Source organism: Phyllostomus hastatus, unplaced genomic scaffold, assembly GCF_019186645.2.
Source record: "Phyllostomus hastatus isolate PE091 unplaced genomic scaffold, TTU_PhHast_1.1 phas_scaffold_755, whole genome shotgun sequence".
Classification (NCBI taxonomy): domain Eukaryota; kingdom Metazoa; phylum Chordata; class Mammalia; order Chiroptera; family Phyllostomidae; genus Phyllostomus; species Phyllostomus hastatus.
The window spans coordinates 11069031-11096272 of NW_025334039.1; the positions used below are offsets into that span (position 1 = coordinate 11069031).

General features: G+C 39.2%; 1 protein-coding gene across 3 annotated transcripts in view; it reads left to right on the forward strand.

Moving 5' to 3' along the window:
- Window positions 1-16507: 16507 nt before the first annotated feature.
- The window catches only part of NTN4 (netrin 4), a 96945-nt gene continuing 86210 nt past the window's right edge, over window positions 16508-27242 (forward strand). For all 3 annotated transcript variants that reach the window (XR_006784286.1, XM_045826578.1, XM_045826579.1), the window contains exons 1-2: window positions 16508-17096; window positions 19997-20526. Coding sequence is in view for 2 of the 3 variants with exons in the window: in XM_045826578.1 (XP_045682534.1) it covers window positions 17027-17096; window positions 19997-20526 (600 nt within the window). In the remaining variant the exon portion in view is untranslated. The remainder of the gene's footprint in view (window positions 17097-19996; window positions 20527-27242) is intronic.

Genomic DNA, 27242 nt, shown 5'->3' on the forward strand with positions numbered 1-27242 from the left:
TAACAGGTTTATTTATAATTGTTATGAAGTTAAACTACTGAAATGTGTTCACTGAAATGTTTTGAACTTGCATTCATGCTTTATGTCCCCACATTGCATTAAAAATGCACACACAACTCCTGGCTGGTGTAGCTGAATGGATTGAGCGTGGGCTGTGAATCAAAGTGTCGCAGGTTCGATTCCCAGTCAGGGTACATGCCTGGGTTGCAGGCCATGACCCCCAGCAGCCGCACATTGATGTTTCTCTCTCTCTTTCTCCCTCCCTTCCCTCTCTAAAAATAAATAAAATCTTTAAAAAATGCACACACAAATGGAAATGGAAAAACTGCCAATACCTGCTTTCTATCCCCTATTTTCAACTTGCAATCATATACTTAGGCACCTTTTGACCCCATGGGGGAAAAAAATCTAACATTTATAACTAATAAGAAGAAGAAGAAAAGAAAAAATTTTAAAGAATAAAAAGTTTCCCATCATAGTGGGTTCTCAAGCATGTTCTCCATGTATGCAGAAGGCTAGCTGGATGTTTTTTAGCATAATTGTTACCATTTGGCATGGATAACACACAGATTGGTATCTTCAAAAAGGCCAACCGGATGAGTCTCACTTGCCTCTTGCAAAGCACCAAGAGCTACACTCTGGAAGCACAGATATGTATTGAAGTCCTGAGCACTAGATGCTATAAGGGAAGTTTGTGAATAAGTTCAATGGACTTCTGATAACTTTTGAAGTGCCACTGTACCAGGCCTGTAACAATGAGGTTTCCTTACCCCTCCAATAAAGGGCGTACTCCTGCGAGTGCCTTTGGTAGGCAGTTGCTTCCTAGGTGTATTACCACTGGTTCATTTGCAGTCAGCTTTATGTGTGCCATAGTATAAAAGTCCTCCTTACTTACCCTCCTTCTTCTTCAGCTGGAGTTCAGCAAGCTAGGGGAGATGTGATGGTGGCTACCAACACCCCTCCATTTTCAACAAATATTTATTGAGAACTTATTCTGCATCTGGCACCGGTGATATAAAGATGAATTGATCACAGTTGCAGTCCCTGGCCACCTCATAGTAGCAACAAACCTAATAAGCCTTATACATTGTCACTGCTTTTGCTTTTGAAGTTCAAGTTGCTTTCCAACTCTTAACTATTCATAGCTTTTTCTTATAACCTGTGGTTTTTATTTTTGCCTTCTGTTTAGCTCCTATGCTAGCATTATTATTTGCAAATATGTCAGAACATCTAAACTTTTTCCTTTTCTATCACCTTTTCCTTTTCACTCCTCTCTTGGCTCCATACAGTGGGGTTTTTTTTTTCTGATAGGGCAAGCTAGTTGCATATTATTTCTTTTGTGGTATTAACTTCTGTGAGGTCTTGACCTGTACTATCCAATACTGAATGAATGACTGCGTAAAATATTTCCACAAATATATGTATATTTGAAATATTTTTATATACACATAAACTCTAGATGTGCAGATACAAAGATGAATTGGCTATAGTCTTTGTCCTTTTTAGTCTATAAAGGCCTGCCTTCCTAAACCAAGAAAAAACTTTACAATTTCAATCAGATAAAATTAATTTTGATGTTGCTTGGGCATAAGATGAGAGTCCAAAAACTTACAATTGGAAATCTGGTGTCCCTATGTGTTTGGTGTTCATCATTAACATAGACTTTTCTTAGGGAGAAAGTAGCAGCTATGCTATGTAACCCTCTCTCTCTTTCTTAAAATAATTTTCTTATGGTGAAAACTAAGCCATAATGCAGCTTAAGTTAGGAACTACACCAAACAACTAGAATTTATTATTACCATCATCACCTTACCATTACCATTATCTCATCATAAATATTATTATTACTACTAATGAGATTTACAACTCTATTAGTTTTATGTTGATTCTTTCCCCCAGAAATTCCTCCCAACCCTACCCATTTGTTAAAACCTCATCCTAATTGTGTTTATATACACAGAAATGACAATTTATTTAATTACATAATATTAAAGTAAAAACCACTGAATCGATACTGATTTGGGGTAGAAAAACGTTACCCTACTGAAGTGATATAGTAACATGTCTCTCAGACATAATTATTTTTTTTCTGCTCGCAGCCAAAGAGTATTTCTGAAACACAGTTAGGGTTATTTTTGGAGTCAGACACTTGAAGAGCATCACTATTTGCTTGAGAAGGACCCCACAGCCCTAGATGGAAAAGTGAAAAAAATAGGCAAGCAAATTGCGAACTACCCAATTCTAGTGCATGACATTCGCAAAAACAGTGATGTGATGGGTGCCTCTGATGTTGTGCAAAACAGCAACCTACACATTTGGAAGTACTGGAAATATTATGGGAAGAAATAAGAACACCTCACTGAAGTGTTAGGTAGACCCATAGTCATCTCACTGCCTTTGAAAGTTATTTTATTTTTTAATGAAGTTTTTTTTTCTGTAAGCCATGAATATTAAGAAATAATCTGAATGATAAGAGAAATACAATTTCTTGGTAAGGAATTGACTTCACAATCAATATTCAATTTCATAAAAATACACCATTGAAAATGAAAGAAGTAAATTTGAAGCATAGATTTTAAAAGTGTATAAAGAGCAATTCAACTAATAGAAAAAGTAAAGCAATGGGAAATGATTAAAGATAGGCTATGACTCTAGCAATAGTTTAGATTGCTCAGATAGTACAAGACACTTAGTGTTGGGTAAAAATAAAAATCTCTTTAAACACTTCACTTACATCAGAAAGATAATAAAAGAAATCACCAGTCTTCCAATATTGTGACTATTCAAACTGTACTAAATGTTCTAGTTGGTATAATTGGCAGTGAAAAACAAATAAAAGTTGTAAGAATTAGAAAAGAAGAAATAAACTGTACTTATATGTGTATAATATGGTTGTTTATGCAGAAAAATTCAAGGCTACAAATTATTAAACAAAGAATTTAGTAAGGTTGCTAGATATAAGATCAATATACAAAAAAATAATCATATTCCAATATATCAACAAAGACTTAGAAATATTTTTAAAAATATATCATTTATAAAAACAACCTAAAATTAAAAAAACAACCTAAAATAGTGTCTAGGAATAAGTTTAATAAAAGATTGGCAAGGTTTTTATGAAGAAAGTTATAAAGTTATTGAAGTGCCTTAAAAAACACCTAAATACATGGAGAGTTATACCATGTTCATAAAAATGCAAACTCAATTCCCTAAAAATGTAAGTAATCCTAAAGTCAATGATAAATGTAATTCAGTTTCAATTCAACCCAACCCAGCAGATGTGAGTAGTAAATAGAACTGAGTTCCTGGTATTTGAGGTGAATCTGGAATTCTTTGGAGACCCTCATATAATAAATGATACCTCCGATAGAAAAATAATCCTTATAAATTCTGTTATCAAAGGATGAATGTTCAGATATATACTGCAATTAGAAAAGCTATCTTATTTACCAAGAACTGGAATATTTATGTCAATGTTAGGAGATTAATAATATGACTTCTTGGCAAAAGAATTTCTGTCTCAGTTGCAAGATAGCATTTTTCACCTGTGACTCAGAAGGGAGGTCTGGAGTACCGGCCCATTGCCTAAGATACAGACTCTAGGTTTCCAGATCTGGAGAGGAGAATGTTTTAGCAAGTGCACCCTGCCACACATGAGAGCATCCAAAGCATACAGTGGTATCTGAATGACTATACCTCACCCAAAGGCCACTTGTTAAACTGTAACAGACATACCACCTGTTCTTTCAGAGGCCAATAAGTGATCTTTGAACAGGGCTGGAGTTAAAAAGTAAACCTATGCTTCACGTCTTTGCATTGTTATAACTAAAACAAAACAACTGACTTGTTGTAAGTATGTGGACAATATTTGCTTCTCAGATAGGCTCAGTGCTTACATTTTAAAGGAAGAACAGTTGTGAAAAAGGTTTTCCAACTAGTCTGATTTGCTCTGAAGCAGCTCTTAAAACTATAACACTATGTAATCAGCTAAACTTTCTGTATTACAGTTACCTTTCCAACTCTGTAACCATGAGTTTAAGGTATTCTACAGTGAAAACAGAGTCAGTTCAAAACATGAGAATATGGATGCTCTTTTTAAGAATTATATTATCTTTTTCATTAAAAATTATGAATTCACAAGATAGATAAAGATTAAATCCTTGGTCAATATGCTTTTTTCTTTTGTTTCCTCAATAAATGTGAAAGCATCATCTAGAATTGGAAAACTCTCAGACTAGTGACGTGATTGGTGTTTCCTTTCAACATTTTCTTCTGTGTTTCTGGCTCACCTTCTCACCCAGCTTTTCCTCCCATACATCCTCTTCATTGTCAGAAAGGGTACTAGACAAAAACTAAAAACTCCATGGAAAATCTGTTTCCTATAAGTTTTAAGCATAACTTAGTTTTTATATACTTTTCTCTTCTGTTGTCTTTTCACTAGTTGCTAAAAGTGAGTACAGTGTGAAAAGAGTGAAATCAGTAATGACATAGATGACTTGGACAGATCATTCAATTTGATCGAGCTGACACTTACAGAACATGCCGTCCAACAATAGAGGAATACACATTCTTCTCAAATTCACATGAAATACACACCAAGACAGACTGTATTCTGTGCCATAAAATATATCTTAACAAATTTTAAAAAATAGGAATTATAAGAGGTATGCTTTCAGACCACAATGAATAAAACAAAAAATAAAAGCAGTAAGATAGCACTTATTTTCCCAAATATTTAGAAATAACAATATACATCTGAATAAACCATGTACCAAAGAATAAATTGCAAGAGAAATTTTAAAATATTTTGAATTAAAGAAAAATAAAAGTACAACAATATAAAATTTGTTGGATGGAGCAAAGTTAATTTACTTAGAGAGAAATTTATAGCATTAAATGCATATGTTAGAAAAGAAGAAAGGTTGAAAATCAATAACCGAAGTTTCCACTTTAGGAAACTAGTGAAAAAGTTCAATTTTATATATAATCCAATAAAAGAAATGCAAATAAATATATTGCTTTTCACACATTTAAGTCAGAAATTTATATTTCTAAATTTAATATCCAATGCTGATACAGATAAAATGAAATAAGAAGCACATGTTAGTGGTAGTTGTACAAATTGACACAACACCTTTGGAAAAGAAATTTGGCAGTATGGCCTTATATCTACCTTTCCACTGACCTGGTATTTTCATGTTAAATATTATAAAGAAATAATCCCAGATTAAGAAAACATTTCACATAGAGAGGTATAAGAGTATTATTTATAATAGCAAACATCTGAAAATAGCCCAAGTATCCAAATAAGTGTGATACTTACTGAAATGGTTGATGGCCATGAAAATTGATATTTTGAGAGAATTTCTTATAACTTAATAATGTGAAAAAGAATATGAAACAAAAGTTGTATGGATAGAAATAATATCAGAAAGAAATATATCAAAACAAAAAGTTTCTTGGGATGCTGGGTTTGCCCTTTCTACAGCTTTTCTGTATTTCTTAGAGACCCATAATGGACATCATGGTTTTGCTCCTGGGCTTTGGAGACCAGCGGCTTGGATTCCAGTCTGAGCTCTGCCGTGTCTCAGTTCTCATTTGTAAAGTGGGGATGATGAGTCAAGGTCTCTTCCTAAGGTTACTGTGAGGACTGACAGTGACAATGTATTTAGAGTGTTCCTGCCATACATGAAGCCCAGCCATCACTATGGGTTATAATAGGAAAAGAATCTTAGCCCTGGCTGGTGTAGCTCAGTGGATTGAGCACGGGCTGGGAACCAAAGTGTCCCAGGTTCGATTCCCAGCCAGGGTACATGTCTTGGTTGCAGGCCATAACCCCCAGCAACCACAAATTGATGTTTCTCTCTCTCTCTCGCTATCTCCCTCCCTTCCCTCTCTAAAAATAAATAAAATACTTAAAAAATAAAAATAAATAAAAAAGAAGGAATGTTTATATTCTTAAAAAAAAGAATCTTATCAAGAGTAAGCACATTAGGACACGTTCATTCAGATTTGCATAGGGGAGTTTGTATTTCTTCATAGGACTCTATTTACTTACCCTTTGGATTATATACATATCCAAGCTATTGGTTTACTCATTGCAGAATATTTTTAGTCCATAAAGGATCAATTAAATATCCTTTTATATAGCAAAAAAAAAAGGCAGACATACTAGGAAATCATAAGTGTATTTGACTGTCTTTGTACATTGAAAAGTGCCATATCTAGGCCCACCCCAGTGAGACTGAGAAAAAATTCAAAGCTACTAGCTTTAGCTACTTATTACCTCAAGTCTGTAGGGTTATTTATTTTTTTTCTTTCCAGAGTAAGAAGTAGTAATCTGTACCTCCTTCTTTTCCCCACTGGGTGAGTAGAAAGTCAGAGAATACAATAATTCCACTGAGCAAACATCCTAGAGGGTCATTAGTAGGCTGAGAAATTTCTTCTTGCTTCAGAATTCTTTTTAATAAATATTTTAATATTGCCCTGAAAGTGTTAATATAGTTCTATATACTTTCATAGCCAGAAAGAGTTCTATTTATAGTAGGAGTATCTTATATTCTAACAATAATTAATAATTTTTTAAAAAGATTCCTTTTCTCAGTTGGCAATAAAACTTCAATGAAACATTCCTGAAGGAAGGAAGGAAGGAAGGAAGGAAGTGGAAATGATGTCCCATTCCTTTATGATGAGGAATCTTCTGTAGTTATGTTAAAGAGATGAACTGCGTGCATGAAAAAGTGCTTAGACTTCACCAGAAGTGCTTAGACGTTTTTGTATTCATTTTGTATTAACTTTGGCTTTAAGGTTTTAATTCCTCAAGTTCAATATATAGGGAATATTTCTGTGAGCAAATAGCCTTTATAAGTAGAGAAGATTTAAGGTAGGACATTGGAGGTATTATTTTGAGTTTTGCAGGAACATAAATGAACTTATTTTTATTTTAACCTGTGTGGTTATGGTTTCCCAATTTCTTTTGCCAATCATTTACAGGTTTTCCAAATGTATACTCTGAAGCTGTTACCTTGAGCTCTGAGGATGGTGTCATGGTTGGACATTGCTTAATGAAGTTCTTCTGATATTCCTGGTAACTGAATCTCTCTTTTACAGTGAGCTCCACTATACTGCATTTAGAGTTAAAACAAATTGTGCCATAGACTTACCCTCCAAATTGCATTGCAATCTTGTGAGATTTGAAATTAAAATATTTGGAAAAGTTCTTGTGATTGAAATTGCAGTGGAAGTTTAAGATTAGGAAACATCTGTTGAAATTAAGAGCTCTAGGTAAAACCAAACTAGAAGCATATCTCACTTAATTAACAGCTCAAATACATTGGCCTATATTATTAATCTTCAAATCATACTTATAGACAAAAGTGGTTTGTTTTTAATCGAATTGCTGTTTAGGAGATTATGGGCTTTTTAAAATTGGTTTTATAATTTTTGGACAATAGTTTCTTTGATTTTAAGCTAAAGAGCTAAAAAAATATTTGGTAGCACCTTAGTGCTCTTGACTGCTGACATATGAGTGCTTCCTGGGCACAGAGAAGGCTCAATCCCAGCTCAGTCATCAAATCTAACTACTTGTAGAAACTTGGCCATGCTGGGGCCTATGGGATGATAGGTTTTAAATACATAAATCTCAGTGAACCTCAGTTTTCTCATGTCAAAAAAGGAGGTTGGCTTAACTAACATCCAAAATGTTTTCCTCTGTGTAATAAAAATACTTTATTATGATAATTGCAAATTAGGTAAAGTTATAAGATTAATGGTACATGTTTTTGAAATAGTTCACTTCTCTTGGAGATTTCATTTTTGCTCATTATTTCAGCTATACCTTTATGTGAATAATTCCTAAACCTGCATCTGGAGACTTGACTGCACTGCTGAGCTCTAAAGCCAGGTTAGCTAACTGTCTTCGACACGTGGCTGGCCTCACATTCTCTCTAAACCAATCTGTTCAAAATGGAATGGAATGGAATGGACTCCTATTACCCCACCTTCCAAAACAACTAAATTTCCTGATTTTCCTATTCTTTAAAAAAGAAACTATAATTTTTTTCTTTCAATTTTAAAAAATGTACTTACTGATTTTATAGAGAAAGAAAAAGGGAGAGGGGGGAGAGAGAGATTTGTTCCACTTATTTATGCATTGATTAATTCATTATTGTATGTGCCCTAACCAGGGATGGAACTCACAATCTTGGCACATTGGGACAACACCCTAACTAACTGAGTCTATCTGGCCAGGGCAAAACTATTATTTTTTTCAACTAACCAGATTCAGAGTTACCAAGTCATTCTTAACTTCCTCCTATCTTCTGTCAATTCCCAGGATCAATGACAAAGTCCTGTCTATTCCTTGGATTTTGTTTTTTCTTCAATCCATCTCTCTGTTTCCATTTTTCTATTATTACCTTGGTTAGACCCAGATCTTCTCATAGAGTAGTTCTTAACCCTCCTCCTAGGTCCTTTCTTTTCTAATCAATTTTATGCTATTTCTAGATAACAGTGGCCATAATCATGTAATCGTCCAACACAAGTTAGCTGGACTCGCTGCAGCCTTTAACGTTTTGACCCTGATCTACTTTTTCTTCTCCATTTCCCATTGATCCAATAAACTCACTCTCCTGGAAGCACTTTATATATTCACAGCTGAGCACTTACGTGACCATTACCAGCAAGGCTCACCCACACCAACTACAACATCCATCCATACTGGCCCACTTGTTAACGGCCCAGCTAAGTACATCCTCCATGTAGCAGCTTTAACCTCCGGAGCCCACAGCATTCCACCTGTCCCTAATCACCTACTCCAGGTACTGCTTTATCATATTCTGCCTTAAGTCATTATATTTTAAAAATAAAAACATAATCATACTAGTTATATAGTATTGCTAGAAGTTCAGAAGGCAGAAAAACAATCATCCTTAATATTTTGATATAGTCCATGCATTTTCAAATGTGTTTCCCATAGTTATAATTAAAGCATAAATATAATTTTGCTTCCTTTTTTCCCTCACTCAATTTGTAAGAAAAATATATATAATTGAGGATAATGAGGTAATCCATGAAGGATAATGAAAGATAGACGGGAACTAACCCTGCTGGTAGAGGAGAAAGAAAGAAAGGTGTCACAGCAGTTATGGTCTGAACTAAATTTGCAAGGACTGCCAAAGCTAGCCAGGAGGAGGAGAGAAGGGGAGGCAAGGGAAGAGAGTGTGCAGGAGCAAGAGGCATGAAGCCCTGCTGTGCATCTCAGAGAATGCAGATCTCAGCGACTGGGGGTGGAGCTAGAGGGCCTGTGGCAGGAACTGATACAGAGTAGATGGTTGGGGTGCCAAGTCAAGCAGAATGACTTCCATAGATCAATGATGGGGAGTAAAGCAATATGTTAATAGGTGCTTGGGCCAAATACATTGGTGAAATTGCTAACTTTTTATGACATATACAGCCAGTGGTCTACTTGACATTTCTCTCCTTTTCTTTCTAATAGGACCCTGGCTGTTTACAGGGTGGCAATGTGCCCAATTAAAAAAATCACCTAAGACTTCCTCATGGTCTGGAGAGGCCACATGACCTCAGTTCTGGACAATTAGATATAAGCATGTGGGCAAGGTGGCTGGAAAAGTTTTTTAAGACTTAGCTGGCATTTATCTTCTTCTTTTCTCTCTTTTTCCATTTTTCTTGCCTAGAACAGGGTCACAAGATCTGGAGGTGGAGCAAGCATTTGTGACCACGAGGAAGAAAACCACACAAGTCATGATGACTTCACTGAGAAGCTGCAGTTGTACTGGACCGTCTACCTCCTGACTTCCTGTCATGTGGAGAAAATTCGTCTCAATTGGTTAACCTGCTGAGTTGGGTTCATGTAACTGAATGCAATCCTATCTAATATAATATTATATCCTTTCCTCAGAAATTTGCAATGTACTTAGCATATTAAAGATTCCAAGGAATCCTATTTAACTTAGTTTAACCAAACATTAAGGTTATTTGACTACAGAACTCTTTTCTCTCAGAAAACGTAGTATATCTCACTGAACACGAGTGTTTTGCAGAAGTATGGAAAATGCTACCCTCTTTGTGTTGATCCAGTCAATAGATGGTTGTGACAGTCTACAGGATAGGTAGTACAGGAGCAGAAAGGTATTAGGAGAGAAAGAGAATGAGTTTCTTCTTGAATGTATTGAATTTGAAGTGTCCATTGATAATTGAACGTACAGCCCTGAAGCTCATGAGTAAGATCTGGAGGTAAGCAAAGTAGGTGGTGGTTAAATCCATGGCTTTATGGGTTAAAATTAAACTGTGATTTTTATAGAAAACATTCTAGGAGTGTTTTTACCAATGAGGAAATTGGCAGTCTAGTTTTGAACCCCTCCTTTAACTGCTATGCCACCTCTCTGGGAAGAGGAAATGGGAAGAATAATCCACTTAAAGTCAGACACACTGCAGTTCAAATCCTGACTCATTTATTTACTTATCTGTGTGAACTTGGTTCAGACACTTAACTTCTCTGAGCTCCAGTATGCTCATCAAGGGGTTGAGAACCCATCCTTAAAGCACTGTTATGCTTTGTCAACATCTGTTGACACAGATGTTTCATCAGTGCCAATTCCCCTCTCCCTCCAGCCAGAGATTTGTTGCATTGCTTCATACTTTCATTTCCTGTGTAGTGCCTTTTATAGATGTACGACAGCATTTAAAATTAAGCTAGGACAACAATTTAGTTCCTATCTATTAAATATCTCTATATAACTGGAGACGAAATGGCAGGACAGGCAAATACTATATGATTTCACTTATGTGTGAAATCTAAAAACAAAACAAACAGCAAAACAAAACAAAAATAGACGGATAGATACAGAGAACAAATTGATGATGCCAAAGAGGAGGGGTTGGGGGATTGGGCAAAAAAGATGAAAGAAGTTTAAGAGGCATAAACTTCCAGTTATAAACTGAATAATGGGGATACAATGTACAGCATTGAGAATACAGTCAATAATATCATAATAACTTTTTATGGTGAAAGAGGGTCACTAGATTTATCAATAGTATATATATTTATTATACTCTATAAGGTATATGAATGTTGAATTACTATGTTGTACACCTAAAACTAACATAAAATTGTACACCAACTATAATTTAAAAATAAATATACAAATTTTTTTAAATAAAATAAAAATTGGAAAACATCACCAGAAAAAAAATCCCAGGGCAGATGAAAAGAGATTGTATGTACATGACAGATTTGTATTTTACTATTTTATGTATTTAACTAAACTTAAAGTGCTTCCTGTGTGTTTTGCTCCTTTCTAGAGCTTCATAAGTATTAACTCATTTAATATTCATAATAAAATCATTCATTAGGTACTGTTATTACTCCTATATGGCAAACAAGAAAATGGCGGCACCAAGAGGTTAAACAACCTGCCCACAGTCACACAGCTAGTAGGTGGCAGATCCAGGATTGACTCCTGGGGAGTCAGGCTTCATAGTCCGTGCTCCTAACCACTACACTGCGATAGACAAGACATAAGTAAATAAGAGGAATCACCCATACTGCTTGCTGTTCTTTCATCCTCTGGAGGCCTCGGGGAGTTTGTCTTGCTACCTATTGCCCTACACTTTATAAAGAAGTGCCCATTTGACTCCAAGCATCTTTTCATCAATGTCAGAAATAGCAATATGTATAGAAAGTCTTAGCTAAGAGCTGTTTAGGGGAGAAAGTGTTTAAAATTTGTGTCAATACAGTGCTGTCCGGAGCAGCTATGTCTGTAGTAACAACAGAACTGTTCTTGTTTGTTTTAACTTTCTAGGCTCCATGTAATTAATCTAAACATGAGAGAGCATGTGCACAGTTTTCTGTTTTGTTTTGTTTTTAAAGAAAAGTACTGCTTACCGTCTTGGAAGAGCACGTGTATTTTCAAACACTCTCACTCCCTTCCTAGGAATGAGCAGCTGTAGCCAGGAAGCACACGCAGTAAGAAAGAGTGCCAGTGGCAGAAGGCTGAGATTAAAGCTGAAGGAAATTCCCAAGATGATGTCTTTTAAAGGGTATTTGAAAGACTTCGACCAGGTAGAAAACAAAATACAGGATTATTTCAATGGGAACAATTCTCCATTTCTTTTCCTCCCAATAGTCTTCTAGTTCAGAGAGAGAAGATTGTATCCATGGAAAACTGATGGATAAGAAATGATTTTTAAAAATTGAAACCCACGTCCTGTCTTCAGAGTATACTTGTTGGATGATGTAAGTTTGGCACTTACATCTTTCACATCACTTTCTTTCTCTTTCAATGAGCACAGCTATTCCTGTTCCTTCCCACACATTGATGCTGCGAGGATAAATGAGATAGTGTTTATAGTTCCAACGGAGGGAAGATACGAGGTATACTAAAAATCACTGTTTCAAGGTCCTTCCTTTCTTTGGAAATGCATGGTAATACCACATGTATACAATGTTGCTGAAGATTCAGATTTCCCATGAGTGATTTTTTTTCCCCAGAAAATAGATACTTATCCAACTCTGGACTAACAATTTCTTTTTCAAATTTAACCATTTTTCAAATTTTATAATTTTATCTTGTTTACTTTCATTCTTTAAATGTATATTACCTGAAATGTATTACCAGAAAAGCCCCTGAAGGGGCTTTTTCTTTCTGGTTAAACAAAATATATTTTACCTTTTATCAAGTATCTTTTAAGACATCAATATATGAAAAGGGGATTTTTGTTTGCTTCAAGCATAATATCAGCCAGCCTCACAAAGCTGCTACTGTGTTTTTAGGCTACAATAATGTTAAGTTCTAGACCTAAGTTAAGGGAACTACTATTCCTATTTTATTCTATACCGACCCAGACAAACCTGAAGTTTCTAGATGCACAGCATAAGAGCAACAGTGGCAAACTGTAGTGTGTCTGAAAAGGGATGATTAAGACGGCGAAAGGCTTGGAAATCATGCCACTTGGGTGATTAAACGAATACTTGGAGAAGAGACCAGTTAGAAGAAGCCATAAAACTTCAAATCTTCAAATATAGCAGCATTATACACAGTAACCAAGATGAGAAAACAACCTCAAGTGTCCTTCAGTGGATAATTGGATAAAGAAATCATAGCGTGTGTGTATGTGTGTATATGGGTGTATACATATAATGGAATACTACTCAGCCACAAGAAAGGGTGAAAAGCTGCCATTGGTGACACCATGGATGGACTTTCAGAGTATGAAGCTAGGTGAAATAAGTCAGATGGAAAAGGATGAGAATCATGTGTGAGATATAAAACAGAATGCAACAAATGAGCAAACAAAACAAACTGAAAGACACAGACAACAGAAGGGTGGTTACCAGAGGGGCAGGAGGGTCGTGGGAGGATGGGGAGGGTAAAGGGGGTCAAATATATTGGTCAAGGAGGGAGACCAGACTTGGGGTGGTGAGCACACAATGCGTGTTATGTTATAGAATTATACACTTGAAACTTCTATCTTGTTATTAACCAATGCTACCCCAATAAACTTAATTTAAAAACTATCTTCTAATACCTATCAGGAAAGAAATTGGACCTCTTCTGTAAACTCAGGTAGGATTTAAGAGAGGTGTCACTGTTGAATAAAACAGTACCAAAAATGAAAAGGGCTGCTTTCAAGGCTTTCATTGACTGAAATTTCTAGAAGAGAAACAGGATGACCATTGGACAGACTTTGTGGAGAGGGTTCCTGACAGGGAGAGCAGCTGCGCTCAAGGATCCCTAAGGTCACTTCTGATGCTGAATGTCCCATGATCCATTAGGAGCCTCACAGACTGTACTACTTACAGTAGAGCGACACCTCTATAGGCTGTGGTGCTTTGCCTCTGCATTAAAAGGCCTCAGATTGCTGTGGGAGGTTTGTCCTAATGGCTTCTTTCTACGTTTCTCCCATCCTCCTTATTACTAGGTTGTCTCAAACTCATTCCTTGTTTTAATCACATTCTAAGTTGTAACTTCTAATATGCTGTGGCCTAGAAAAACAGTGTAACCAAACTGATTGCAAGAATAATTTAAGTGAATACCTAAAGAGCTCTTCCACCAATAAGATTTTTGGCACACCAACATTTTGCCATCTATTTCAGTTCTTAAAGGCCCTTTGGCTTTCTTCCAAGCTCTCAGGAGTATTCTAGATTTAATTTGTCAATTGCACAGCTTCTGGAAACTTGTTATTGAACTTCCATAGATATGCTAAGCTTTTGGAAAACTAGGGATCATTACTGAAACACTTAATCACAGGCAATGGTATGCTGCTCAAAGATTCTCCTTATATAAGTAAAATTTTCCTGAATAGCTTCTTCAAAATGAAAAGATCATTTCTATCTAAATTATGATTGAATTTAATTTGAATTTAGAACTAAATTAGACTACGTAGCCAAATAAAATTGATGAGAATGCTAATTACTTTTCTCTCCTGAGCTCTTTCATATATAAAGTATTGTTGTAAAGGTACAGGTTCATTTAGAATATAGAGAATAATTTTGCTTTCACTTTTTTCTTAATCCCTGTTCTTAGTATCGAGCAATAATTTTAATGTAATTCAGTCAAAAACATTGAATGAAAATGTACTATATACCTAGCAGATATTCTCAGTAGAGAACACTGAAGGACACAAGAAAAATGCAATAGTGGTTTGTATAGACTAAGGATGAAAACTGGCTTACCACTGAGGAACCTACTGCCATGTTAAAGGAAACAAGAACCAGGAACATAGACAGGGGTGGGTAAAAGTGGTTTTATAGTTGTGACTATGCGAAGCAGTTTATTCTTGTATTATTTCTTAAATAACATATTATTTGTTTGTATTACGTGTCTTATTATTGTTGATATTATTTCATATCCTTAATCAGAACCTGCTTGTCTTTTCCCACACGACCAACTGTAAACCTACTTTTGCCCGCCCCTGTAGTATGAAGGCAGGATTGCTGCAGGTGGTAAATGCTCTCGAAGCGTGCGGTGAGAGGTGCCGGGGTTTTGCCTCAATATGTTGCTGTATGTTATTATATTAGAAGCTAATAATAAATGTGCATTTTCTCCTTTATAATTAGCTTTGACCATTAGGTTAATATTGTTGCTAAGAGCTTTTGGCTGTTATAAGTTCCTATCATTTATTTGGTAAAAAATTAATTTGAACAGGTGTTCCAGGGACTCCATTGGGGCCACATCTACAAAACATGAAGAGAGTCCCAAACATTGCCAATATTTGAAAATGCAATTTTTTTTCCTAAACTGTTACATGAATTGCAGTCCCATATTGTTTGCCCCTTTCCAGTGTTGAACAGAAGAATAATTTTAATGTCTCCCAAGTGGATGATGCTGATCTTACCTCAGTTCCTCTTGGGAGATTTAAACTTCTTCTATCTCCCCAGCTGAGTCATTGTAAATGATACCTACATGTGCCCCAAAGCTCGGAATTGTCCTCATCAGTAACACACAAAGCTGAATGGTATCTGTAAAGTAGTTAATTTTCTGGAAAACATTCAAAGGCACAAAATAAACACTGCCATAAAATTGCTTTCTGCTTAACTTTGTCAATTTCCCCATCAGCGTATACAGAACAATGTTTTCGTAGAACTTGCAAAAACCTTAGACTCAAGTGCTATTTAATCTCCTTCCATAAGCAGCAGCCTTGAGCAATTTATCCACAATTAGTTACTTGTGGTTGCTACTGAATTGTTCCCCATAACGTCCCACAACATTATTGTTTCACAGCACAACGCGCTCTATGGAGTGAAAGTGCTCGGAAGGACCAAGGACCATGCTCTTTGTCTTGTCCCTGCCAGTAGACAACGATGATCTTAAACTGCCCACTAGCTAGTCTTGTGGTCCTTTTAAGCACCTTGAGTTTGAATTGGGGAATACCTTTTACGTCAAACACGGATACACCTCACCTATAGTATTGATTGCTTAGCCGAGAGGTCCTCCCAGCCGCTTAGCAGCTAGTGCGCCCTCGGATGCCCGTGACCCGGGGTTGAGCTGGGGGTTTCCTCCTGGGCTCGTGAGACTCCCAGAGAAGAGGTGGCTGGGGTGCGAGGAGAGAGGGAGAGGGAAGGCTTGTTTTCCCCGGGGATGTGGGAAGTAGGCGCTAGTCTGTTTCGCGGTTTTTTAAGCCCCTTGGCATGCCCTGACCTGATCAGGAAAGTCAACTGCTCTCTGGAATGTTCCGGGAGAAGGTGGGAGACTGCTTCCCCGAGGAGGCCTGTGGGTGCAGGAGGGCACCAGGGGGGTCACGCAGGGAGATGCAGGGCAAACGCCAGGAGGGACACAAGAGAAGCTGGGGGCTGAGGTGACGGGCGCTGCGTGGGGGCTAAGGCGGGCGGGACGAGCTGGCAGCGAGGCACCGGGGGTGGCCGGTCGGGCGCAGGGATCTCTCCCGGGGCGGCGTCGGCGACCCGGCCACGCGGGCTGCACCGCCCCGGCTGTCAAGCGAGCGCAGGGGGGCGGGCGGGAGGAAGGGGTGGAGGTGCGAGGGGAGGAGGGCTGGCACCGGAGCGCCGCGGTGTCGGTGCAATAAAAATGCATCCCATGGAACTGCCCATGGAGAAGGACGGGACCGAGACGCAGCAGCCACAGGAGGTGGTAAAAGCTGAGGAGGACGCCCAGGAGACCGCAGCGGCGGCGGCGGGGAAGTGAAAGGTCTCGCAAAGTTCAGCAGCAGCTGCTGCGAGCGCCGAGCCCCGGGCTAGCAGCGGAGGAGCCGCAGGACCGCTCTGCCGGGCCGCGCGGCCCGGCCGGCTATGGTCCCGGGGCCCCCGCCGCCCCGGAGGTGCCCGGACCCCACCAGGCCAGTGCGCCAGGGTAACCTCTCCGCCTGGCGCGACCCCGGCCCGCGGCTCCCAGCCGGCGACCACTGACTAATCCTGGTGCCCCAGGAGGAGGAAGAAATAAAGAGCCCTGGTTCCTCCCGAGGACTATTGGCGCTTCATCCCACAGCAGAGAGGGCTCGGCTCCCTCCCGCACCCGCCCGGCCCCGGTCCTCCCGGCTCCTCCCGAACATGGGGAGCTGCGCGCGGCGGCTGCTGCTGCTGCTACTGCTGCTCTGGGGCTGCTCCGCGGTGGCCGCAGGTGGGTGGTGACGCCGCCGGCCCCCCACCCTTCTTCCCTTGCTCCTTCGGTTCCCCACTTCAGGACTCGGGGGTGCAGGGGAGTGCGGTTTGGGAGCGCCGAGCGCAGCTCCCGGGAATGAAATGAGTGGCCATGTTCCGCCTCTTTTCCCCGGTCTCCGCAGTTTAAAATATTGATACTGTTGATTTTTTTTTTTTTTTTTGGAACTGCAGTACACACGCCCTTGAATATCCTGGGTGCGCCCTGCTGGAGATACCGTGACCTTGGTTTCTTTCTCTGTTTGGGCTAGTAAAAAACTGTCTTTCCACTTTGTGAGGGAACAAAGGACCAAGCTCGCCATCCCCCGGCACTTCATGGCCTGAGGAACGATGGGGAGGGGTGGCCCAGCAACCTCGGGCGCGCGTGGGCCAGGGCCGCTCTCTCGTTGAGAGCGATCGCCGCAGTTCCCGACCTCATGCTGGGTACTAGGAGAGCCAGGTAGGGACACCTGGGGCAGGGTGAATGCCCTCTTCTTGGAGCAGTGGCTGGTACGTAGTGAGACTCGGGGCTGGGTCGGTAGGTGGTGATCACCCTCGGTTGCAAGAAGCAGGCTGGCCGCCCCTGGGGAACTGGTACCCTAGCCGAGGCTCCGCGGGAGGTCGGAGGCGGGTCTGCTCCCTGTCTCGGTAACTGGACGACGACAGGCAGAGGCGTAGTCAGATGCGCCTTCCCTCCCACTCCCATCCAGGCTTTCTTGGGCTGCCTGTGGCCAGCCGTCCCTAGCTCACCTTTTTTAAATTAGGGAGTTTCTTCTCCTCTACCTCCCTCTTGAGGGTCACCTGGTTTCCAATTAAACAGAAGTGCAGCTCAGTGTGAGAAGGAAAGAAAGGGACTCTCTGGCCCTCCGGTCTTTCCAAGTTACCTCGCTTGCTCCAGAGAGGGGAGTACAGGAACGGGCTGGTGGATAGAGGGCATCGCTTTCCTCTGCCCTCCGGTTCCTTCCACCTCGTCCCCAGAGCTGCTGACACGTAGTAACAGCCAGGCTCTGGAATCCGCATCCCAAACCAGTGAGACTCATGGGAGCGTCCTTGCTATACTTGGCTGATCGTTTGTTTGGGGATCTCCAAGTGTTTTGTCCACTCATTTTTTATCTGGCTCTAATCTTTCCTGGACTTCTTGTTAGTTTAGAGGCAATTGAAACTTATCCAGTACTTTCTTCAAGGAGCCTTAAAGGTCTAAGATTTTACTTTATTTCTTCCTACTTGTGAACCCCTGCGTGGACTTACGCATGCTCCCCTAAACACAAAATGAGCTTTAATAAACTTTTGCCTTTCCAAACCATGTTATGGCAAAAACATGCAAGCAATCAAGAGGTTGTAAATAAATATCTCAAGCCAAGTGTTTCAAGTCAAAAATACTTGTACGGGCAGTATATGATTTTCCCTGAAATGCTTGGCAGGTGAGTCATGGCACATTGTGTATTTGGGCGATCCTGGCCACGGGCAACTGTTGCCCCAGCTAACCAGAGCAGCAGCAAGTAGAGTCCAGGCATGATGCACACTTGAATGTGGCATTTAAAGAATATGCCTAAGAAATCCCTTCCTTTTGGCTGCAAAGGCCACGTGGGGCTGGTGAGCCTCAGTGTGTGAAATGTCTCTGTTTTCCTCTAAGCTGTCATTTGGCTCTCCAACAGTGGTGCTGTGATAACAGTTCAGAGGTGCTCCCTGTTAAGAAGCACAAACGTTCAATTAGCCAGAATTTGGGGTTTGACTTCCTTTTCTTTCTTTCCCTGTCTGTTTTAACGTTTAAAATAGATGATTTTGCTTACGATATTCATAATTAAAGCAAGAAACCCAAATTAAAGGATTATAATATGTAGTCAGGATGTTAATAAGTGGATAATGTTTATCATTTTCAGTAATTTTGAAACATTAAAGTCTGTTGGACCTTTGTTTGGCTGGAAGTGCATGTTTCTTTAAGAAGGTGCTTTAGTTCACAGATAATGTTTAAAGGTGCTGTTGGTGGCAGCCAGTCTGTAAACATTCTCCTGTTAAGCAAACAGGTAACTACTATATAACCTGTCGTAGGTAGAAACACTCAAGAGGCAAAGAGCATGTCAAGTAAGCTTTTCTGTCATTTGGCAGTTTAGAGGGGTTTTTTCTTATTTATTTATATTTACTTAATATTAAAAATAGCTATTGGGTATCTGAGTACCAGTCGTCTCCAGCTTTGCCCCCCAAATGAGATCCCATTGCATATTAAGTATCTCATATTACTTTTCCTAGGGAATTTGTCCCATCATATTTTTATCTAAAAAATATAATGAATTCTACATTTTCTCCTTAATGCATTCCCATAGTTACGTTAGATAATGTTAAGGACTCAAATTATATTTGAAAGACTCAGTTGGATGATCTCAAAAAACATTGTTTTGGATATTTTTAAGTCATGACCTCAAAAAAGTAATTATACTTCAAATATAGAGAATGTTTAGAAAGCAAAGCACTTGAAAAGGGCTAGGCCCATTATCTCTACCCCAGTGTTTCCATTTGTCATCCTCTTGCCCTTTACCATTATGTACTGAGATGTTTAATCATTGTGGAATGGGATCTCACTTGGGAGGCAAAGCTAGAGACTGTTGGTACTCAGATGCCCAATAGCTATTGTTAATATTAAGTACAGTGATTTTATTTTCTTTCATGTGAATTTTACATCTGAACATAAAATGCACATACACACTCGTGTATGCAAATGTGGTGTAAATACAGGGTATTTATTTGTGCTCGAATTTGGTAGGATTTCCTCTTTCTTGAAAGTCTGAAGCTCGGTAGGGATAAGTTGGCTGTTGAAGATGAACTAGGTGGACAAAAGAGCTTTCCAGATGGGTTTTTCTGGAGTAACATATGCTTTCCCTTCCCCAGGACCAAATGGAGTAGCTGGAATGAGTTCCCGCTGTGAAAAAGCCTGTAACCCTCAGATGGGAAATTTGGCTTTAGGGAGAAAACTCTGGTCAGACACCACCTGTGGTCAGAACACCACTGAACTGTTCTGCTTCTATACTGAGAACACTGATCTGACCTGTCGGCAGCCCAAATGTGACAAATGCAATGCTGCTCAGCCTCACCTGGCTCACCTGCCAGCTGCTATGGCAGACTCGTCCTTCAGGTTTCCTCGCACGTGGTGGCAGTCTGCTGAGGATGTGCACAGAGAAAAGATCCAGTTAGACCTGGAAGCTGAATTCTACTTCACTCATCTAATTATTGTGTTCAAGTCCCCCAGGCCGGCAGCCATGGTGCTGGACCGGTCCCAGGACTTTGGGAAGACATGGAAGCCTTACAAGTACTTTGCAACTAACTGCTCAGCTACTTTTGGTCTAGAAGATGATGTTGTCAAGAAGGGAGCTCTTTGCACTTCTAGATACTCCAGCCCTTTTCCGTGTACTGGAGGAGAGGTAAGGGCACACATTTAACTCTACACTGTAAGTGAGGTAGAAAAATGTTACCAGCCCGCATTTTTTTTAAAGCATGAAGGTATACTTGTAGCAACATGAATGAAATTAGAATTTTTCATGGGCTTTATTTGTCATAAATTATTTCTCACCCTTAGACATGGATGTGTAGTGATTTTCAAGCAGGTTGCCCACCGGCTTGGTTTAAGTCGGAATCCTAAGACTTTATTTTTTCTTTTTCTTTTCCCACTATCATCACTCTGCCTTAGAGGTTTTAAACACTAATGATTTTATCAGTTAGTGGGACTACTTACTGCACTTCTGCAGAGGCAAGAGTTACTCTGACAGCCTGCTCCTGGAGCCCGGGCTGCTATCTTCCTGAAACTGTTAACATAAATAGGAAGTAAATAAAAATAAAGCCAAGGGAGAAAAAAAATCTGTTTGTCAGAAGGATACTTTGTATAACATTGGAGTTTTATTGTTAAGATTACATGAGTGCATAGCAAGCAAATGAAGGTAGGCTTCTTTTTTAAGCTGCAACAGTTATTTTTATACTCAAAGACACATTAACCAGTTTAGGGTCTTGGGTCTATCCTGGATCCCGGACCATGCCAACTTCATTTTGCAAAAACCTACAACCTCCTTAGCTATTAGTCCCTTTTTTGAATAGAATGATTTATCTTTGTTTCATATATCCTTTCCCCTGAGGGGGAAGCAGGTGTTTTTAACTTATGTGGATATACCTCTAGATATATGAAAACATTCAGAGAAAATTGGATGAAAGCAGATTAAGAGAATGAAATACCTTCATCATGTAAATCAAGATATATTGAATCAAAAAAAGGGAAGAGAGAATATAATTTTTCTAATTCTGGTACAAGTCATGAACACACAGATTAAATGAGTGGTTATCAACTAGGGGTGATTTTGCTACCACACCCCCTCCCAGAGGACATTTGGCAATGTCTGGAGACATTTTTGCTGGGGGGAGGGATATTGCCGGCATCGAGTGGATAGAAGCCAGTGATACTTCTAAGCCCACAGTGCACAAGCAGCACCCCTTCCATTCCTAACAAAGAATTATTAGCCCAAAATGGCAATAGCACCAAGGTTAAGAGAGCCAAGACTAGGTGTTAGACATACCTCTAATGCATATAGTACAATGGCTACAGAGACTAAGATAAACACTCTTTTAGCAGCTATTACTGTTTGCAGACTTCCCAGATGTTAGTATTTAGTAAACATTTATTGAACCCTACTACATGTCAGGCACTGGGGTCAGTGCTACTAATTCTGACTCTGGTTTTGGGGGGAGGGGTGCTTGCCAGGGGCCGGATGGAAAGGTTGGTTTGGGAACCTCTTCCCCCCACTTCTGTGAGTGCATGTGGACTTTGCTATACGATCCAGCTATTTCTTCTGTGTGCACTTTGAAGACCAGGAGTAGTGCTACTGGCACCAGAACCAAAGGATGTGGCACAAACAGCAAATAGACAGTTTTCCATTTTTCTTCATGGTCTCTAAAGTTGGCTTAATATTGTAAATGCATGTGCACCTTGCCATGATGGGACATTTTTAAAGATACCAGGACAGGAAAGAGACAGATAAGTTAGACTCATTGTTTTCTTATGTGGAGAACACTTTGTGTTGCAAACAAATGAATGGCTTGAACTCTCAGATTGCTTTGGAATTGATCCATGGGCTGATATCAGCTCCCTGCATCTCAGTGCTGCTGGGCCATGTGTATCTATGAACTAGCAAAAGTAGAGTTTCAGTAACCAGATGGCAGGTATGCTTGCTTAGCAAACATCACATTGAATGTATTACAATGGTCCAGCAATAACTTAGAGATGACTAAGGTAACATTTATTTAACCTACAGTGGAAGCAAAAATCTTGTCTTTTTAAAAGCCAAACTACTTACTGTCATCAATACTAACACCAAATTTCCAGCAGATAGAGACCAAAATTTGTTAGTTATTTCCATGTACGGTCACCTTTTCTATCCGGTTAAAAATTTCTCTTCATTGTAGTTGTTATTTCAACAGACATCTTTCAGTGGTAAGACAAACATCAAGCGCCACCTACTTCCCTCTAGAGCAGTATTTGCAAGTGGACATTAAATTGTCAAGGAATCTCTTTCCTTTAGAGGGCAGGTTTGGGAATGAATCTGTCCCTCCTGAGACAGAGAACAGAAGAAAATCTTCCTCAAAGACAAAGAGCAGAGCAAGCCTCCCTGGAAATGATTATTACCTACCTCTCCTGTGCTGTTTTGGAATATCAGTTAGTTCTGATCTATGACTTTATTTCACAGTGCACCTCTGTATCATCAATATCTATCTTTGGAAATTGAGTTATCAGAAAACTAAACCAATTAATCTAGTGTCAAATAAGTAGTCTCCAACTTCATTTACTGCTTGTTTATAATATTATAGGCCACTATCTTCCTCCATTCTCTATAAGACTTCTTAGGACTTCTCTAGGTGTTATACTACTATTCAGGCTAAGATAAATATATCCCAGACTTAATTTGTTTCCATTGTTTATTCCAAAATAGTTCCTTGGGCTTTTAAGGCCTTACAGAGCCTGTAGCTTCATGTCGAAGAAATCAGATACCTATATTTACAAAATTAAAGGCACCAGTCATCCAAAAAAGGCCAGCTAGCTCAGTTGGTTAGAGCAACATCCTGATACTCCAAGGCTGAGGGTTCGATCCCTGGTGAGGGCACATATAAGAATCAACCAATGAATGCACAAATAAATGAAACAATACATTTCTCTCTTGCTCACTCTCTGTTCTCTCTTTCTCTCACTCCCTCCCTTTTTCTCTGTCTCTAAAAAAAAAAATCAATTTAAAAAATGTAGGACTAGGCCCTGGCCTGTGTGGCTCAATAGATTGAGTGCCAGCCTGTGAACCAAAGGGTTGCGGGTTCGATTCCCAGTCAGGGCACATGCCTGGGTTTCGGGCCAGGTTCCCAGTTGGGGCGCACAAGAGTCAACAGATTGATGGATCTCTCGCACATTGATGTTTCTTTCACTTCTCTTTCTCCCTCCCCTCCCCTCTCTCTAAAAATGAGTAAATAAAATATTTTAACCAAAAAGAAAAGTAGGACTAAAAATCCAACCAGAAGAATACTTTTTTTTAATTCTAAACAATATTTTCACTGTATTTTTTTCTAGTTTTCTCCTTTTATTTATTTATTTAATTTATTTATTTTTAGAGAGGGAAGGGAGGGAGAAAGAGAGAGAGAGAGAAACATCAATGTGCGGTTGCTGGGGGCTGTGGCCTGCAATCCAGGCATGTGCCCTGACTGGGAATCGAACCTGCGATGCTTTGGTCCTCAGCCTGCGCTGAGCTACGCCAGCCAGGCAGAAGAATACTTTTTAAATCAAAGTTAAGTCTGCTATATAGAAACTTCCTAACCAGACCAGCAGTTTCAAACAATATGGTAGGGTTATCCTAAAATTCTCCTTTATAGGAGCAGATCGAGACTCAGGTACAAGTGATTTGTCCAAAGACATAGTCAGTTATATCACAGAGGTAGGACTAAATCATGTCTTCCTACTCTAAGTCTACTCTTCCATAAAACTATGTTCTCTCTTCATAATTGGCCCCCAAGAACTGCTAGCAGAGAAATTATATGCATCTTTCTCTCCTTGCTCACTCTCACTTACTGTGCATTTGGATATGACATGAAGGTAAGAAGAATTTGCCAAACAACATTCCTCATAGCAGGAATGTCCTCTGAGATATCTATGGTGTTCTGAGAATAAAGGTTGCATGGTCAAAGCAGGTTGGGGAATACTGACTGGGTTTAACAAAATTAAACATTTATAAACACATAAATATTTGCATTATTTATCCTGTATCCTCAAGTGAGAAATATAGGCCATAACACTCACAAACTCATTTGTCCGTGGAAACCTCTTCTCGTACAACTCCAGTTGCTGCCTCTCAGAATTCCAAAGGTGCCCAGAACACAACTTTGGAAATGTTGGGGTGGAGGCATATAGTACTCCCAAAAATTCTGGTAAAAGGCACAGCCCAGAGAGATGCTGTTCAAAGGGCACACAATTTCAGTTATGCAAGATGAATCAGCTCTGGATATCCAATGAACAGCAAATGTGACTATGGTCAGCAAGACTTTATTGTAAACTTGAAGTTTGCTGAGAGGGTGGATCTTAGTGTTCTCACTACACACATGCAAAAAGTGGTAACCATTTAGGTAATGGATATGTTAATTAGCTTGAAAGTCATAGTTATTTCACAATGTATATATAATGATCAAATTGTACACCTTAAATAAATGCAATTCTTAATGTTCAAATATACCTCAATAATTTTTTTAAAAGGCCCAGACAGGCTTGGTAAGACATCAAGGCCCTCTGTCAATTGGGGCCTTAGTCTCCTATTCAGTTGGAGCAATAGATAATAATCACCTTGAAGCTAAAGATGATAGGTTAATTAGACTTTTTCAGGATGCAAAGAAGCACCTAAGAGTACCTCTGGTACAGAGAACAGAAGGAAGTGGGGAGATGCAGCAAGCCACACAGTCCTCATGGAGCTAAAAGTTTGATTATCATTGTTTAGCAAACAGTATCATTCCAGTGACTCCAATACAACTTTCAAGGGATGGAGTTACCACCTCCTCAGAAGTTAGCATCACTTGCTCCCTGCTCTACTAATTCTTATTAAAAGAACTCTGTTCAGATTTGGATGGCAACCAACCAAACTGTACAGATTTTTTCTGCAAGACATTCTGAATATATAATGTTTGAACAGAGGAGCAGCACAGAGGGGCCAAGAATGGGGTGGGGGTGGGGTCTCCAATGAAGCACTGGGCAAAGATTGTTAGAGGGGGCAAGGGCTGCACCAGTCTTATTCAGCTCTGTATTCCCAGCATTTAGCATGTCGCTTGGACCACAGTAGGCATTTAGTAAATCTATAACTGAATGAATGAACAAAGGAATGCTATGACAAGCAGGGGTAGGATAGGAGCATATCCTTAAATGAGACAGATGAAGGAATGTAGGGCTCGGGTAGGGGATAAGATTCAGAAACTCTGATTTAGGTGGAGAAGCCGAATTGGCAATAATGTAGGATAAATTGTGGTTGAGGAGAGGTGATTAATGAAAGATCTTTTAAAAATGTTTATTTATCCATTTATTCACTGAATAATTTCTGAGTTACTATATGTCTGGTTCCATTCCGGGTATTGGGGATATAGTAGTGAACCAAAGGGATAAAAATGCCTGTCTCCATGAAGTTTTGGTTTGAGTGGAGGGAAGGGGGAATAGAGAACAAATAATTAAATAAAATATATAGTATGTCAGAGTGTGATAGTAAATAAGAACTAAGGAGAAAATAAAATGGTGTACGGGATGGGGAATGTGGCAGGGAAGGGCTTGCTGTCTCTAAAACCGATGGGAAGATTTGTATTTGATGGAATAGACCATGACAAGAACTCTGAGTTCCTGGCAAGTTTTCAGGAGAGAGAATCTGTGATCAAGGGTTCCATTTCTTTCCATTTGTCGATATGGGAAAATGAAGTTGTGTGTTTAAATGACACACGTTGTTAAAAATCCCTCTGGCTAGTGTTTCTTAGAATGAGAGCTTTGGAAAAGGAACCTAAATGTCATCGATGGGAAAGAACATGACTGATGACTAATCTGAAACCTGAAGAAAGTTAAGCGACTTGTCTACAATTACTCAGCTGAAATCTGTGTTTCCTGACGTCAAGCCCAGTGCTGTTTGCACTAGGTTGAAGTTCCTTTGTGCCACGCCAGGTAGTGTGAAAGACACAAGAACTGTATACATTCCTTTCCTTCACAGTCCTTACAATCTCCTGGGTAAGAGATTAAGTGTGATAATTTATGAGCTTATTTCCTCCAATATGTTGGACAGGTAATATGCCTAAGATCTGAGTATTTGTTTCTTTAGGCCTTTGGAAGGATTATGTTTCAATACCTTGTGAGAAAGTCAGTGGAGCACAAGTATGCAGAAAATGATAAATTACTTCATCAGGCTTCTATAGGTATTTACATTTATAATATGCTAAGCAATATTTAGGATTTTTAAACTTAAAAGCTAAAGCAAAGCAACACAGCAGTAGTACTGTTTTCTAAGCACTATTCTTTGGTTAGCTACTTCTTTCTTCAATTAGGTATTACCTACAATTTACTGTTTAACTGACAATTTGTAAATGGTTGCATGAACTTTTCATTTAAAAAGTGGACAGTTTTTTTTTTTTTACATTGACAGGACAATTATCTAGAATGACTAAATATTGTTCGTAGTTAATGTTGCCCAAGATCATTTTTTTAAAATCTTATTTTAATTGTTGTTCAAGTACAATTTTCTGTCTTTACTCAAGATCATTTAAAATGAGCTAAACATGAATGAGTATCACTGTTCTTCAATACCATTTAGCATACTTTTAATTGCTTGATTTGTTTTAGGGGATAGGGAAGTACTTTTTAGCTAGCTAGTAGCTGCTTAAGTCATCCAGTGTATTAATGTTTTGCTTTGAAGCATATTCTCTGATATGGTTTTGTTGAGCTTCCTTGAAAATAAAATATTGTATATATTTGTTTAGAGTGCTTCAGTTATCCATACCCTGGGTCTATACCATTCCTATAAGGGTATGGCTAGAGATTTATAACAGCACATTAAAAAAAAAATGCCTCTAGTTTAAAGAAAACCCACAGGGTGGTTATCAATTA